The 16,086-nt window shown below is 39.7% G+C and overlaps 1 protein-coding gene across 2 annotated transcripts in view; it reads right to left on the reverse strand.

Annotated features, from left to right (window-relative positions):
- NRP2 (neuropilin 2) overlaps positions 1-16,086 on the reverse strand; it is a 142,184-nt gene that overhangs the window by 86,110 nt on the left and 39,988 nt on the right. For both annotated transcript variants that reach the window (XM_018560590.1, XM_018560591.1), the window contains exon 3: positions 5,593-5,774. In XM_018560590.1, coding sequence (XP_018416092.1) covers positions 5,593-5,774 — 182 coding nt within the window. The remainder of the gene's footprint in view (positions 1-5,592; positions 5,775-16,086) is intronic.

Below are 16,086 nucleotides of genomic sequence, written 5' to 3' on the forward strand. Positions count from 1 at the left end.
TCCCAGCCATCAGTTGCTTCCAATAAACACAAATGTATTTAGTGATCTATTGGTGAATCAACCACCATCATTCAAACACATGAAGCAGGAAGATTTACCTGCAGTGAATGCTAGCTGAATGTTAGGTTTACTGCTTCATAAATATACCCCCTAGTGTTTACATTATGGAAATTTTAAAATGTGAATGAAGCCAACCTAGTAGAGCCCTACACAGTGAAATGCAACCTTTTCCCAACACATTTCAATGTTCCAAATCTACTGCTTCGTACAGTATGTAGGTGGTATGAGTGGCCTTCACTTTCATGTGATTTCACTTACTGTATAATATATATACTGTATAGAGACAGTATCATTTTCCCTGCATTCTGTTTAAACCAGGCTCATAATGCAGTAGGCTGAGAAAAACTTGGCTAATGCTGTTACGGATGTCAGTGTACGCTACCAGGATTTTATTTGGCCATTACAGAAGTCAGAGCAATAAACCAGATACTGCAGTAGAATCTGCTGCCACTATTCTGTTTCATAACACTGCATTCTATTAATTCAGAAAGGAGAAGTGTGATTGACAGCTGTGTATTATGGAAGAGCTACCCTGACTGCTAAAAACTCAGACTAGCTTTTATACTCTATAACTTTATCCATCATTTGTCTGAAGATCTTCCCTTGTATGGGGAAATGAAACACATTCTGGCCAGCCGCTTTGGTGGAAATGTGTGGACTCCTGTTTTCTTGACACCTGGGCCATCAAAACTCATTTACTGCACAATGAAAATGCTGCCAGGCAGCTTTCTTGAATATATTTATTCAGTAACCTTCAACCTTCAGCTTACTATTCAATTATCCCAAGATCTCGCTTTTCTTTTATATTATGTGCATAAATATTTCACTCTCATACACAGCATTGCTACAGACTGGGCTGGTGCGCATATGCAGAACCTGATCTGAGATTCTGTTCACATGCACAAGCTGATACAGCATGCAGGACCCAAGACAAAAGCTAGATCAATGATACAGCACTAATCCAGATACCTTTGGAACCAGGCACCGCGGAAATGCATATCTAAGATAGCTCACAAACGGCACACTATTTCTTTGTCTATCCCGTATCTTGATGAGACGGTATATTTCTACAATTTCAGTGCAATACAAATGAGACCAGGTTGGCAGATATTTTCAATAGCTATCTGCCAGCAGCACTAACATTAAAAATGCATAAGGGAAAGGAGAATGTTAAATGTACGAATCGAGTGGACAGGACAAATTCCTAGGCTGTGCCCGGCTCACATTTTACAAACAGTGCATAGAAAGCAATACCAAACCTGCAGCTGAACACAGCCTGAAGTGTTTGTAAAATGCTTAAGTCCTTCAATCATAAATCTGATGGTTTATTTCCATAAAATATACGTGTGCACAGGCATTTTACAAAAGGCGATCAGTGTATTCTGCTTTATGGGAATAATTTAGATCTGTAAAAAAAAAAAAGTTGAATAGACTTCTTTGAAGCATAGCAAAGAGGTTCTTTGTCACTTCCTCTGTGACCCCTGTGCTGCCACTGCTATAGAAGAGAACCCCCCAGGCACACTGACCCGTTGGCTTACCGACAGAACAATGTCATCATGATCTTAAATTGTGTATGCACAAAAAGGCTGTTGACAGAGGCACAATCTCCACTTAACCTTAGTTCCCTCAACAAATTTCTGAAAAAAGGTCTGGTGAAAAGGAGTGGGAGTCTGTTTATACACACAATGTGTCACTTAAATGTCCATGACTTTTTCCAGCATTTGAGTGTGATACCGCTACTTTCATAACATGGGCAGTATGCCTCTATTTGCTGTTTATTTTTGTACATTGTCTATTTATAGTTTCATGCTTTGAGAAGTACTGAGGTGGCTGTAGACCTCAAGTGGTGGTCAGGCAAACAATCCAACAATATTGTTTCCTAAAAGGAAACCTGTGCTGAGAGAAATAATAAAAGTGCTGTTGCTGACCTCTCCTGAATATACTAGTTGCCTAGATGTAATGTTGATCAACATTCTGTACTTTCCCTGTTGATGACCAACCAGTGGCTACATATTTGTTCCAGGTCAGCGAGTCAGAAATGACAGTCTTTACAGGAATAGCATGAATTCCAGACAACTTGCATTTTCCTAAGTCAGCAATGGCAAACTCCATATTTCCTTCTGCATTGGTGTCCACTAATAGGGCACACACATGTTCATTTATGTGTTATGAACCTTCATGTATGTTTTTAGAGCGGACACTCTTATTTTGGATATAAAAACTGAATTAACCAATCTGCTAAGATAAGGTTTGATACATAGGCATCATTATCATTGCCAATCCTCCAATCATGCAAATCTATTGTCTACGGAAACCTTAAAGGTCCATTCACACCAGCCACTGCACAAAACTCACAGCGGTGCCGGTGCCCCAATCCAGCACATCACACTGTGCACTCTTTTTTTTGTTCTAAAATGTGAGATTTCCATCAGTTCTAAGGGCACAGCGGGGCTCAAGGCAGTTATTCCGCTTCACATCCCGCTGTGCTGAAAAAAAGTAAGGCATGCCGTACTTTTTTCAGCGTACACCACTGCGTTTCCACTGCAACACGACGATTTGAAAGGTGTCGATCGGTGACAAGACAAATTGTCTTGTCTTGCATTTGGGCTGGAAACAACAGCCACTGCAGCCCCAATGCATGTGGTGTAAATGGACCCTTAGAGGGATACATTAAGGGTTATTCATACTGTTCAAAATATATTTACAATATATAATAAATAAACAAAGATTTTCCTACACTACCCCACTCATTTGCATGCTCCACTATGTGACATAAGTGCTCCAGACATGGAGGCCTGCTTGATGCAAAGCTATTGTTTAATTTTTGTTTTCTTGTTATTTGAAACTGACTAGACGGTGGATTTTCGAATAACAGAAGTGGAGCTTAAATGTCTAATTTGTAACTTATGACTCCAAGATGTCAGCTTGTCAGTTAAGTTGTCAAAGTGTCAATCAGCTACTGTTTGCCATGTCACACACAGGGTCAGTAAATAGTGCTGTATTTTAACAACTCCATTGTCTAGCAATGAGGTAGTTAAAGTGGTAAAGTAACAGTGGGGGGAACAGCATCAAAGGGCATGTTTATCCATACAAGAACTAGTATCCTTATATGGTAAACTCACCCCCCCCGTGTCTGTTTACAGCGTTAATAGACAAGTGGACTAGTCACGCAGCTTCCTACAAGGCGAATAGCCTTTGACACAGTGAACCACACAGAACAGACACTGCTATAAACAATAGGCCATGCATGAGGCTGCAGTGTCACATCCTCTATGTTAAACCATGTTTTCCGGCCCCATTGCAGATGTGATAATAATGCTTGATTTATCTAGAAGAAAAAAGTTTAAGGAAAATGTATGCATTATTAAGGTGTGAAAATCTTCCCTTGTGATTTCATCACTCGATTCAAAAAGCTTTTCAATTGCGAGAACCAGGTAAAAATCTATTTATTGAACAGTTTGAACGATAACAGCATTGGGGGGCTGAAAATAAATGCATTTAAAAATATTCAAAAGTTTTATATTATTAATATAATTTCAAACACTATTTGTACGGCTGGGGCCCAATCCCACAAGGAAAAACAGCACAGATTGCTTGTAATTTGTTATTGTTTAATAAAACATTTTATAATATTTTTATTAACTCTAAAATATAATTAATATAGCAATTACATTAATTCTCGTTCCCCAGGGCTTCCATTCACTGGTGGAGGATACAGAAGCCGGGTACAAATAACTCCCACATCCCATCCCATTTTTTGGCTTGGGGATGAGGGAGGAATCCTGATCAGCAGCACAGGACTCTGGTGAGATGTCTCACTGGGCTTCCTTGCTTACATCACTAGCTGTATTACCATAAAAGATATAATACATATTATTGTGAATTGTACCCCTCTCTCAGACTCCACCAGCAAACCTTTGGTCCCCTATGCAGTGTCCGATTCTGTGAACTGGTAAAGCGTTCCTTTGTCTATGTTGTATTCCTTTGTGTGCTCTTAATAATTGTAGGTCCTCCGTTCATCTAGTGACTGTGTCAATAGGCAAACATATTCTAAGCAAGGTCTTATGGGTGCACCACTCTTCATGTGCATCATAGATGCCCTCATGTGGTCCAGTTTTAAAAATTATGTCACAGTGGCGCCATGTGTCTATAAGGCTGTGTGATGCATCATCAAGGACCTCTTTGGCAGTCCACAAGCAAATTGGAAAGAAAATAGTGATCATATAATTACCCGAGTTGCTCTAAATCTTAGTCCATGCCAACCAGTTTGATCAACAATAATTGTAAGCAATTATACTCTGTGAAGCTCTATTCCGTAACATGAAATAATAAATACTTGATACATTTCATTTAGAGTGTAAAAGCTCCTATGAGTGTATTTGATTGTCTCAAAAACATAATCAAATATATTTGTATGACACATAATTAGATGATGCATATGCCACTGGGCTTATTTCATAAATAAATGCAAAAGGCAATGATTATGTGCGAAGTGCAGTAACCCAAAGCAATAAGCCATATTTCAGATTACTGCAGTCAAGTCAGTCAAAAATGAATTCTCATTGATTACTATGTACTGAAGCCCTAAGCACATACATATGTTATGTTGGTTATAGGCTTAACCTCTAACTGCAAATACCTGTTACTTTCAAAGCTTCTCTATTAATAAAACTGATCTATAGAGGTTAGGAATTGCATATATGTCTTAAAACATTTATTTGGTATGCTTGATACACATGAATTCATGGTTAATTTTTGTTATGTCTTTAACAAAAAGCTGACTATGAAGAAGTAAATGATCTGGGAGGTATAGTAACCACTCTTCAACTCCATACATAATGATTTGCAGTAGTGGAAGAAATGAGGCTTTGGGTCTCAGGTTGTAAAACTCAATTGACCTTAAACACTTTGCCCTTGACTTCAGTGTGTCACTAGAATGATCAGTTGATTGGAAAAGCAATATGGTGGAATGTCCTAATGATCTGGAATGATCTAAGAGAATACTTTGCTGATCAGCTTGCAGGCTTATTTAAAGCTGACTGGGATGAAGACATAAGAACTCATAAACAAGTATTGATTAAACATATGCATCAATTTAAATCACAGCAGTCTTCAAGAAGAGGGATACAGAGCTGGGTTAAACAAGAAATGATATACATTTAAAGAATTACGCATAGGTTGGGTAGCCACATAACCATATACTAAGAGTAAAAAATCAATTTGCCCTTTCATTTTACAAATTACAGACTGTACTAGTTAGATCATAACATTTTCCAGTTAAAGCTGGGCTATAGAATTTGAATCATCACATTTAATGTGTATACTTTCAACACATAGGATTTGTAAACCATGCCAGTTCACATCTGCTACTGTAATGAACATAGGTGGGCAGCTGAATACTTGCTGAATGAATTTCACAGAAGTCCACTAAGAGTTGTGAGTCAAAAAATATAAATGAATTGACTATTCTCTGTGGGTCACCTTTCTAACAGTTACTGTGGGGGAAACAATGTTTTTTTTTTTTAGACTGACCTGTCTTGAAGATCTCATAGCGCAGTGAAAATCCAGCACCCTGACGGCCATAGTCAGAGATAAAGCGGATGTAGATGTGGGAACCGGATGACGTGACTGTAGATGGAGCAATATTTCCACAATGTTTACCCATTAGATCTGCAGTTTCCGAGTCTCCATCTCGAATTTCAATGAAATCATACCTGTGTAATAAAAACATTCAGATTTAATACTCTTTTGAAGGACAATTTTTAAACAGTATTTAATAGGTACGCATCATAACATTGTTTTCCTGCACAATTATTGGCTACACACAACGTAACATAATATTCTAAGCAATTGGGATGTTATTTATGGAACCAATGATTGTGTTCCTACAGGCTCCAGTCATGGAAATCCAGCCCTGGTTAAGGCATGTAAGTTTAAGCTTATTCTCTCCAGATGCACTGTAAGCGTGTAAGGGACTCAATGAAAACAGTAGATTATCTCTATAAAAACCTATGCTGAGGGAAAAGGGAAAGCTGTAATTTCAGACCTCCTTCTGAAACTGTCTGGCCTTCATGGTGATTCTCTAACTTCAATACCCACTGGCCCGGAGACAGTATGTGCCTGAAGTCAGAATAAAGTCAGAACTCCAGATCTACATGCCTGTTCTTTGATCTCAGACTCTAATTATTGAAAACATTCAATCACCATGCAGCCAGGCAGATAGTATTTTAAGAAGGAGAGACCAGCAGTGACAGTCTCTAATCACAAGCCTTCTTTAAAGCAACCCTGGCCCATTAAAAAAAATATATATAAAAACTAGATCCAATAGAAAAGTCTAAGTACTTACCTCTCTGACAGGCAGAAAATCCAAACTCCACTGTCTTCAGGTGCTACAGCGTCCAGCAGAATCTTCAAATCCAGCACACTTACAGATACAGTATATCAGATGCATGGTCCCCTGCTGTGTTCAATGGTGCGTCCATTGAACCCCATATCCCTGCTGTTTTACAGCAACATAGCTGCCAGAGGATCTAACCAGAGCGTGGGCACTGGATACAGGCATCTGAAACTGCTGGATTTGTTGAATTCTTAAGATTATTCCAGAGGCTTTAATGATTGAAGATAATGCAGCTTGGACTTTCCGAGTTTTCTATTACATTACCCATTTTTCAGATTTTGTTTTGAAAGCGACAAAGTGGTTTTAAGATTGTTCTCCAGATGAACTGACAACCAAATACTTGCTAAAATATTTTAGCACCATTACGGATTGGAAATTTACAGTTACAACAGCTGGGATATTGTCACGTCTTTGACTTGGCCAGGAAGTAGGACTTTAAATCACATAATAGTACATAATTTTCCGATGTCACATTTTAGTCACATGTACTATCACATTCTCTAGTTACCTTCTCTAGTGAGACTAACAAACTTGTAACACATTAATAAAATGTGAACTATGATGTCAAGCTCGATTTTTCATCTATTCGAGATGTCCACTCCACACAAAACTGTCAATGGTTTTGTACATATACACAGGCAGCCAAAAGTATAAATTGCCTTCTTAAATTCAAGACATTGATAACAGCAAAAGTAATTCTGGAAATCTTCACTCACATTGCTTCCACAGCCATATGTTTTACATTGAGTGTCATGTTGGAACCAATACAGGAAGAGCCATACAAACTATTGCATATTTGACTTTGATATCCGTTTGGGCGCCTTGCCTTTTATCGTGGAAAATTTCTTGGAAACACTATAGCCCAGCCATTAACATTCTATTGTGATGGATACATTTTGTGTGATGAAGCTGAACAATGCAAAAGAGGTCAGGCAATATAAACGCTATAGAAGCAGCTCACAGTGCTAATTTATAATCCAGGGTTTTATGGAACAGTGCAGAGAATCATTTAGGTATAGGCATTACTAATAATTAGAAACTCAACTCTTAGCTTGTTTTACTAATGCAGCCTTATCCCTCAAGGAGAAGTATGTACTGTGTTCTCTGCCTATCAGCTCAGTGTCAGACTGTACTGAGGGGAGACATTTTCTGGTAACAAATGTCTAAGATGGGAATGGCCCTCACTTTGGGGGAGATTTTCTCTAATTTCCTGTTGAGTCTCCAAAACAGGAAGTAAAGGGAAATCTCATTAGAACACACAAATTGTCTGACAAGGGTTTTTACCCTTTCTTGTTCTATCCAAAGCCAACAAAAAAACATTTTGCCTATATACACTTTAAATGTTATTACAGGTTTTGTTATAGTTATATAGCAGTTGGTGAGTTTAGGTTCTCAGTATATATTATGGGCCTTGGGACAAAAAGAGATGAAAAGCAGAACTGTTAAGTTGGCCATTCGCTGAACGAGAAAAAATACTTGGTTTCCCCATCCACACTAAACAGTGTGGATAGGAGAATCCCGCTGCCGGCTATTGTATTGTGATAGCCAACACACGCTGCTGTAGGAATACATGAACATTGACAGTTTTTGGCCCGGCTCCTTCAACAGAAGTCAATTTAAACATTTAATTTTATCAAGTGTAGAGGTGCAGGCAGGACCACACACTGCCTGAATTTCGGGCCGAGTTAGCAGAACTCAGCTAAAATGCGAAACAGTGTAAGGCCGGCTTTACCAATAGCAATCAGATTACAGTTGTTTAATTTAGTGCTGCTGGGAAATTATCAGATATATGTTAGCTGATCTGTGCACACCAAGAGCTCTACTTTGGTGGTGCTGTACATAGAAACTTCTCTAGCCCCCATTAAAAGTATTTACTAGTGCCCACTTCTTGTTAATAAAGTGATATCTGTTAGTCTGAGATTAAATAGCATACACAAATTCAAATACAAACATTTTTATTGATATATTATCAAGCCCTTTGCAAATCTCATATCTTTCCATCATCTATATGGGTTCCCTTCCCAATTGACATTGGCAAATATGCATCCAGAGGAAAAAAATGTTTAATGAATAATATATATGCAGACCTCTATGTACAGTAATCCGTAGATTTAATTAGATATTGAATGCTGTGCTAAATATTTACTTTGTGCTCACAAAGACAATGATCTATAGACATTTTTGAATGCTGAATAATACATGAACTCCAGTGCTGCAGAGGTAGAGAAGTTAACCGCATAACAAGAGCCCGAGATGCCAGGGGGAAGCAGGGGGTTAAATTCACTGACAGCTGTCTATGTCCACATTCTTCTCTACAGCATCACTGCTGAGAATGACACAGTTACACCTTGTAAAGCTCCCTCTCAATCACTCCCAGGCCCCCCTGATTGTTTGTTCACAATGACACTATCTTGTAAGACAACTGCACAGCAATCCCCTCAGTAAGGGTGGGCAAGCGGAAACCCAATGCTCAGAAACAATGTGCTCCTCTGCATGGCAATGGAGACGTGACTGTAGCCATATTGCAGGTGACAGAGCTGTAGTGAGAGCTGTGTCTGTGGGTTCCTCTCACTCAGCTGCTATCTTCTAAGCAATCTCCTGGAAGATGACTGATCTGCTAGACAGCTCTAACAGTGTGGGAATATTCTTTTCCCTGCTTGAACGTGTGCCTCCGGCATGAAAATAAGATGTTAAGCTCCATAGCGTAGCCATCCATGGCACTTTTAAATGTTATTTTACAGTCTGCTAGGGAACATGCGCATGAATGTGTAAAAATATGTCACCGTTTATTATATCCTGGATATTGTGTCACAGTTATTACAGCCCGTAAAGTCATTCAGTGGTGCATTGTAGACTTTTATTGCGTATTAGTCCCCTAATAGCGTCTTCGCAGTTTCATCCTGCATATACGGATTTGGAGGAAACCCTATAAATGCTTTTTTTTCTTTTTATATAGAGCACATGTTGAAATAGTTCTAACATCTTTTCCGTCTGCTAAATTATTATATAAGAGAAGTTCGATCTAAATCATGTTAAAAGCACTATGCAACAGTTTCTATAAAACATAGATATGTCTCCATTGCATATCATAGCAGTATACCCCCTAATTCAGGCACACCTGAGTAATCCATAGAAAAGACATGTTCTCCGCACACCCTCTGCTTCAAAATGAATCTTTACTCATTTTCATTGGGCATATTAAAATAAAATGTGCAAGGTCTTCATCAGGCAAAGCTTCTATAAATGTCTGATCTTGCGCACCAAAGTAATGAAGCACTTGCGCCAATGTTCTAGTTTAAACACAGATGTGAAATATACACCATTACCATAGTGGTGTAAATGCTATTTTGAGGAGGGGCAACTGTGATGATCAGCACTGCAGAAAGGAGCAGGAAAGAAAGGAGATTGCGATGTGTATGGATGGCCAGCCAGGAGCAGAAAGGAAAGGAGAGGGGGATATGTGTAGACAGGAGGAGAGGGAGAGGATGTGCATGGACCGCCAGCAAGGGGCAGAAAGGAGAAGAGAGGGGGATGTGTTTGAACAGCGAGTGAGGATCAAGAAAGAGAGGAGAGAGGGATGTGTATGGAAGGCTCGCAAGGAGCAGGGAAGAGAGCGGAGAGGGATGTGTATGGACAGCCTGCGAGGTGCAGAAGAGAAAGGAGAGGGGGATATGCATGGACAGGAGGAGAGGGAGAGGATGTGTATGGACCGCCATCAAGGTGCAAAAAGGAGAAGAGAAGGGGATGAGTATGGATGGCCAGCAAGGTGCAGGAAAGAGAGGAGAGGGGGATGTGTATTGATGGCCAGCGAAATGCAGCAATATGAAAAAGAGAGGAGAAGGAGAAAATTCGGAAGAGAACCTCCTATTCCCACCCACATTTTTGCGCATTCAAAAGTATGTGCACACATCATCTGGGGCATACCACTTTTATTCATTTGTTGCAGGAAGCAATAATTAAGAAGGCATATAGAAACTGGTGCATTTTTAGTCTTTGTTAATTCCTCCTGCCCCATCGAGAGTACACTATTCAAAGTAGGAGTATTTTAGATGTTTCACAAATTCGACACTTTAAAAAAAAATAAACACTATTATTCCAGTGAAAGCAATGAATCACTGCATGTTTACCCTAAACTTGTGTGGCCTTATTTAACTAAAAACACACATGTCCAAACAACCCTGATGAATAATGTTAACACTGTGGTCAAAGCAACAGTCACTCACCACTGAGCATAGGGAGATTAGCTACTAAAGAATCATTTTTTAGGGAATACCATTAATTTGGCTACTTTGAGAGCCGCATTTGCTTCAGAACAAGCCGACTAAAAATAAATATTGTTCTTGTAATGATGTTTACTACGCGGTGAAGTGTAGGTGGGTGTAAACCTAAAACATTTTAGTGATACAGATTCAGTTACATCAACACAAACAGCTGGTAGCAGCCGGAGCTAAAGCTGGCCATACACTAGAAGATATTCATAGTTTAGCCCTGCTGGCTGAACCAGGACATTCATTTGATTCCTCCATCCACACTCAGTAGCGTGGATGGAGGAATCTTCCCTGCCGGACAATTTTCACCAGGCTCCTTCAACAAAAGTGCAATGAAAAATTGACTTTTTCAAGCCAGGAGGTGCCAGCAGGGTCACCCAGAGGGGCGTATCTGCCGCGAGGCAAACAAGGCGTTTGCCTGGAGCGGCAGATTCACTGAGGGCGGCACCGGCCCGCGGGCTAATTGCAGAAGGGTTACAGATCTGGATGGGATGCCATCGGGACGCGGACGGCGGCTTGGGGTGGTGTGCAGACGGCGGCTTGGGGTGGTGTGCAGACGGCAGGCAGAGTTGCTTTATCATCATCAGTGAGTCTGCAAGCCCCGGGAGGGGGGTATGTGCTGTCCATGAATTGGCGGGTCAGTCGGGGGTGCGGCGTTGCTGCCTTGCCTAGGGCAGCAGCAAAGCTAAATACACCGCTGGTCACCCACAAATAAAATTTTGGTGATTCAGCAGGAAACTGCGGGAATTTGATATGCATATGGCCAGCTTAAAGTGACACTAAACTCAGGAGTTAAATCTTAAAAATGCATTTAGGTACCATAACTATTAACAGAAAATGTACCTTATTTGTGTATCACTTGGTTGTAGATCCTCAAATCTTTTCTGAATTCATGCTGACACTGTCCTTCCTTCTGGAGGGTGGCTACTTTTTTTCCCCATGGTCAGTGTGTGTGTTGTAAAGTAGCCACCACTCCAAGCTCGCTCCCCTGATGGATTATAATCTCACATTTCATTTACTAATTTGTATTGAGATTGTAGTCCATCATGGAAGCGAACTTGTAGCAGTGGCTACTTTACAGCACAGGCAGGGACCTTTAGGAACAAAAGTAGCCACCCACCAGAGGGAAGGACAGTGTCAGCACCAATTCAGAGATGATATGAGGATCCGCAGCCGAGTGATGCACAAATAAGATACATTTTTGTTAATAGTTAAGGTACTTGAATCCATTTTTAAGATTTAACACACAGCACAACTTCTATAGCCTTGTCTAAGTAGCACTGTCAAAATGAAAAAGAAATGTCTGATTTGTTGAGGACAACACTATAATTTTTCCATTACCCCAATGTTCATCAGGGCTGCAGGTGGCTCAGTGGTTAGCTGTGCTGCTTTAGGGTCATGTCACACTAGTAACGTTGCAGTAGCAGTTTATGACACCTATTAATCTCTCTGCTTATTTTCTCTGGCAATTTGTAGTCGACTACAGATTTTCTTGGTGTAGCTAACTACAAAGCTTATATGTGCAGCTACAAGTCGCTAAGGGTAAGCAACCTTGGCACTCTAGCTACAAATCCCACCATGCCTCTATCTCTCAGAGAGGCAGAGCCAGCTGCCAATCAGGCAGCAGGGTGGATCCCGACAATAGTGTCAGGATCCATCCCAGCTGCAGCATAAAGGAGACAATAGCCCACTTATTGTTGAGTTTTGGGTCACAGGAGGACATTAGTATATGTCCTCCTGTGACCCTAAAGAGAACTATTGCAAAACAAAGGTTGGGCCATGGTTCTCTTTTAAGCAGCATTATTCTACAATATAGTTCCTAAATATGCACTAAAAAAGAAATGTAGACAATGAATCATTGACTTCATACATTTTATTAAAGAATCTATCCACTCAACCACACAGCCTCTGATGCATTTAACACATTCCACCTTCCTCATTGTGTGATCATACTGTTTGATTCATCAGTGACAGAAAACTTGCTGGTGTTGACACCTGAATGAATTCTTTGGTGATGCTAATACCTAATTTACAACATTTTTCAATTGTGAGAAAAAAGTAAAACGTAGGCGTTGACAAGACTTTAGCTTTTCGCCTGGTACAAGGTAAAAAAATAGAATGACTCAGGTCTCTTAGTGCTCCTGTCACGTTACGGCACCTCTATGGGACTTATAAAAGTTTTATTAACAAAATGAAATAATAAAAACCAAACACGTTGCCTCAAGCATGCTTGCTATTGTCTGTATAGTACACAGAGAGCATGCAGTACCCTGCAATACTGATGCCAGCCTGTGTGCCTTTTGGCATCCGGCAATTGTTTTAAATAGGTATACCCAAAGATATCTGCTGCATTCAATAAATAGTAAGTATTGCATTAAATAGTAATATGCATTGTGTTCATTCAAGTAAAATTGGACTGAGATAAATTCTAAGGCTGTCATTGCTGAAATGTCTAGCTCTCTGGCTGTCTCTGACCTCAATACTTCACTGGAACAAACATGCCGTTAGTAAAGTAAAAGGAAGGTCAGAACTTCAAGTTTGCATATCTGTTCGGGGGTTAGAAACCCAAAAATTATTTTCAAAGGGAAAGTTTAGCAATGGGAACTGTAAAGTATTTAAGCCAGAGGCAGTCAGGAAATTAGTATACTTAGTAAGAGTTCAGCAGTGGCAGGCCCCCATATTTCTAATTGTATATGTTTGCTTTAACAATCTAACACAAGTACATGTAGTATATACCACTAGCACTTTCGTGAGCTCCTAGCATTTGTCAGTCTTCGAGCAGCTTTGTTGAAGCCTTTAAAGTTGATCTCCATAAATGATCTTTTATGGACACTTACATTGGTCCAGAAGGCTCAATGTAACAACCCATATTATCCAATCATCCAACCATTCATACATCCAATGTAACCATCCATATCCAATATCTGAGGGCCACTGAAAATCACTGTGGTAGTCCAAGCTACATATAGTGATAGCCATGATCTTCTGGGTGCTGCTCCAGCAGCTTCTCCTCTGCCGCTTGCTGGGCACTTCTGCCATTCAGAGAAGGCCTAGTAATTGTTTGAATGCATGCAGGGTGTTATCTGATTGGACGAGGTAGACAAGGTCATCCGCCCCTCCTCTCCACTTCATCCAGTTGGAGAATGCTGTATATTCATTGTCAGAATACATTAGCCCGGCAGGGGAAGGGGGTGATTCCTTAATCCACGTTGTTCAGCTTGAAATCTCTGACCAGCTTTAACAAAGTAGATAACGTAGATATTGCTATGGCCAGCTTTGGTCAGTAAGACAATGGAGATGTGAAAAGTGTGCTAACTCATAGCAACTAATCAGATTTCACTTTACTGTAGACAGAGTCCTGAAACAATGTTTTCTGATTGGTTGCTACAGGTTCTGCACTTTACATGCTACTCTTTAACTTTCTGGAAAATCCTGAATAGATCAAAATGTGAGGTTTCCCCAAAAATGCCTATAAATTAGGCGGAAAGGGGAGGGCTTATAAAGTAGCTCAAATTCTCCATAATGCCAGATTTGCTTCTTACCATATCTTTCAGCCCAGAAGGTATAGAGTGGCTTCAATAAACATGAGATCACATGGATCTGACAACGAAGCCACTTGAAAACACAAAGAAATGCAATATATGTGTAACATGTAATTAATACATAGATCTATTCCAGTCATAAAGTTCAGATACAGGAAAGTTGGATGAGTAGTAACAAGCTGGATTCTTTCTCTGCAGCTTTAAAATCAGGGCTCTCTGATATAATTCCTTATCAGGCAGTGCCAGAGACAGGGAGAAAAAGAGATAAAGAGAGAAAAACTCCTCACTGAAACACATTGCACATGACAAGTTAGGATGTAGAAATGATGCTATCAGTGGATAAATAGCTATCATGTGAGCACATTATTTAACTGTTATGTAGCATCCATCACTGCTAGCTATCACACTGGGACCAGAACTGGAGCCGCACATTGCATGTTCCAAGCGTACGTTTCTGCAATCAAGACGTTCCATATCCACGTCATGCAGACTTGTTTGAGATGATTGCAATGTATAGGACAACAAAAGGAATACTTAAATGCTGTCAGCTGCTGGTGGATGAAGCCTGTGTTTAATTTTGGGTTTTCCACGAACTGTCATGCAGATATTATACACTTTAATTAAAGCGTATTCTGTCCCTAAAATCATCTCTATAAATATGCTTACATTGGAGTTTAATTACAGTTTTTAATCCAGAGCACCAATTCTGGAACATCCTTCCCATCAAAGGAGAGGGGCTTAATCAGGCAAAAGTTGATTAGCAGCCGTGCCACCTACTCCGCAGCTTCAAGGAAATTCAGGGGAAACGCCAGGGTGCTTTACAGAGAAACTATAATGGTTTGGGGTCAGTTTTCTTTTTTTTTCCTTTTATACATTTTTAAATCAATATTTAGTTTTTTGCTATATACAGAATATAGATTTCACAAATATACCTTTAATACATGGTATACCCATGACACCGAATTCACAGGGCATTACAAAGAGAAAGTATAACAAAAGCTGTTTGTTTTCTAACTCTCTTTCTCTAAATGAAACTCCACAATGCTTCCAATCTTTCTTTTTCCCCCCCATTTATATCTGTTTATTTTAGCTTCAGCTACTGAGTTCTGCAAACAACATGCTTTTTTTTTCAGCAAAGCAGCTAAATATATTCTAGAAAACATGTGTGTTAGATGTGTAAATATCAAATATTCACATGCAATATCTGACTAAATACATATTATTATAAATTGTATTTTGTAATGCTGATCATAATAAAGTTAATTTATTATAAAACATATTGTAGCAATATTTTCTTTATGAGCTCTCTACTCCAACTCCTACTGATTTCTGTATGGCTAAACAAGTCCCCTACCTTCTTTCTTTCTTTTGCTGCTTTTAATCAGCAATACAACATGCAAACATAGTTTCAATCCAGGAAGGCTTTGTACAGCAAGTCCATAGCATTAAACTAACAAAATATCTGTTATCAACTAAACTCAGGTCAGGCCTTGACTAACAGAGTGCCCCCTAATGGGTTCCCCAACATGAACACGCAGCGATTGCATCTTTTTTGTGTTCTGTCGGCACTCAGACTTTTCACACAGCAGAGACAGTCATGGGCATCGGTCAAATTGAATATAGGGCCTATGGATAGCCGAGACTAATAATGAGGTCTAGCTACCAGGTAAGCAATGGCGCTTTATCCCACCCAAATCTCTACAAAGGCTTCGGACTCCAGGACCAAGAGCATGACTTATTAATGTTCTTTTTTTTTAAACCTTTGTTTTACTCTATATCAGCCATTTAATCTATATCAGCCATAGTTTACACACACACA

Source organism: Nanorana parkeri, unplaced genomic scaffold (assembly GCF_000935625.1).
Source record: "Nanorana parkeri isolate BGI_ZX_2015 unplaced genomic scaffold, ASM93562v1 scaffold467, whole genome shotgun sequence".
Taxonomy (NCBI): domain Eukaryota; kingdom Metazoa; phylum Chordata; class Amphibia; order Anura; family Dicroglossidae; genus Nanorana; species Nanorana parkeri.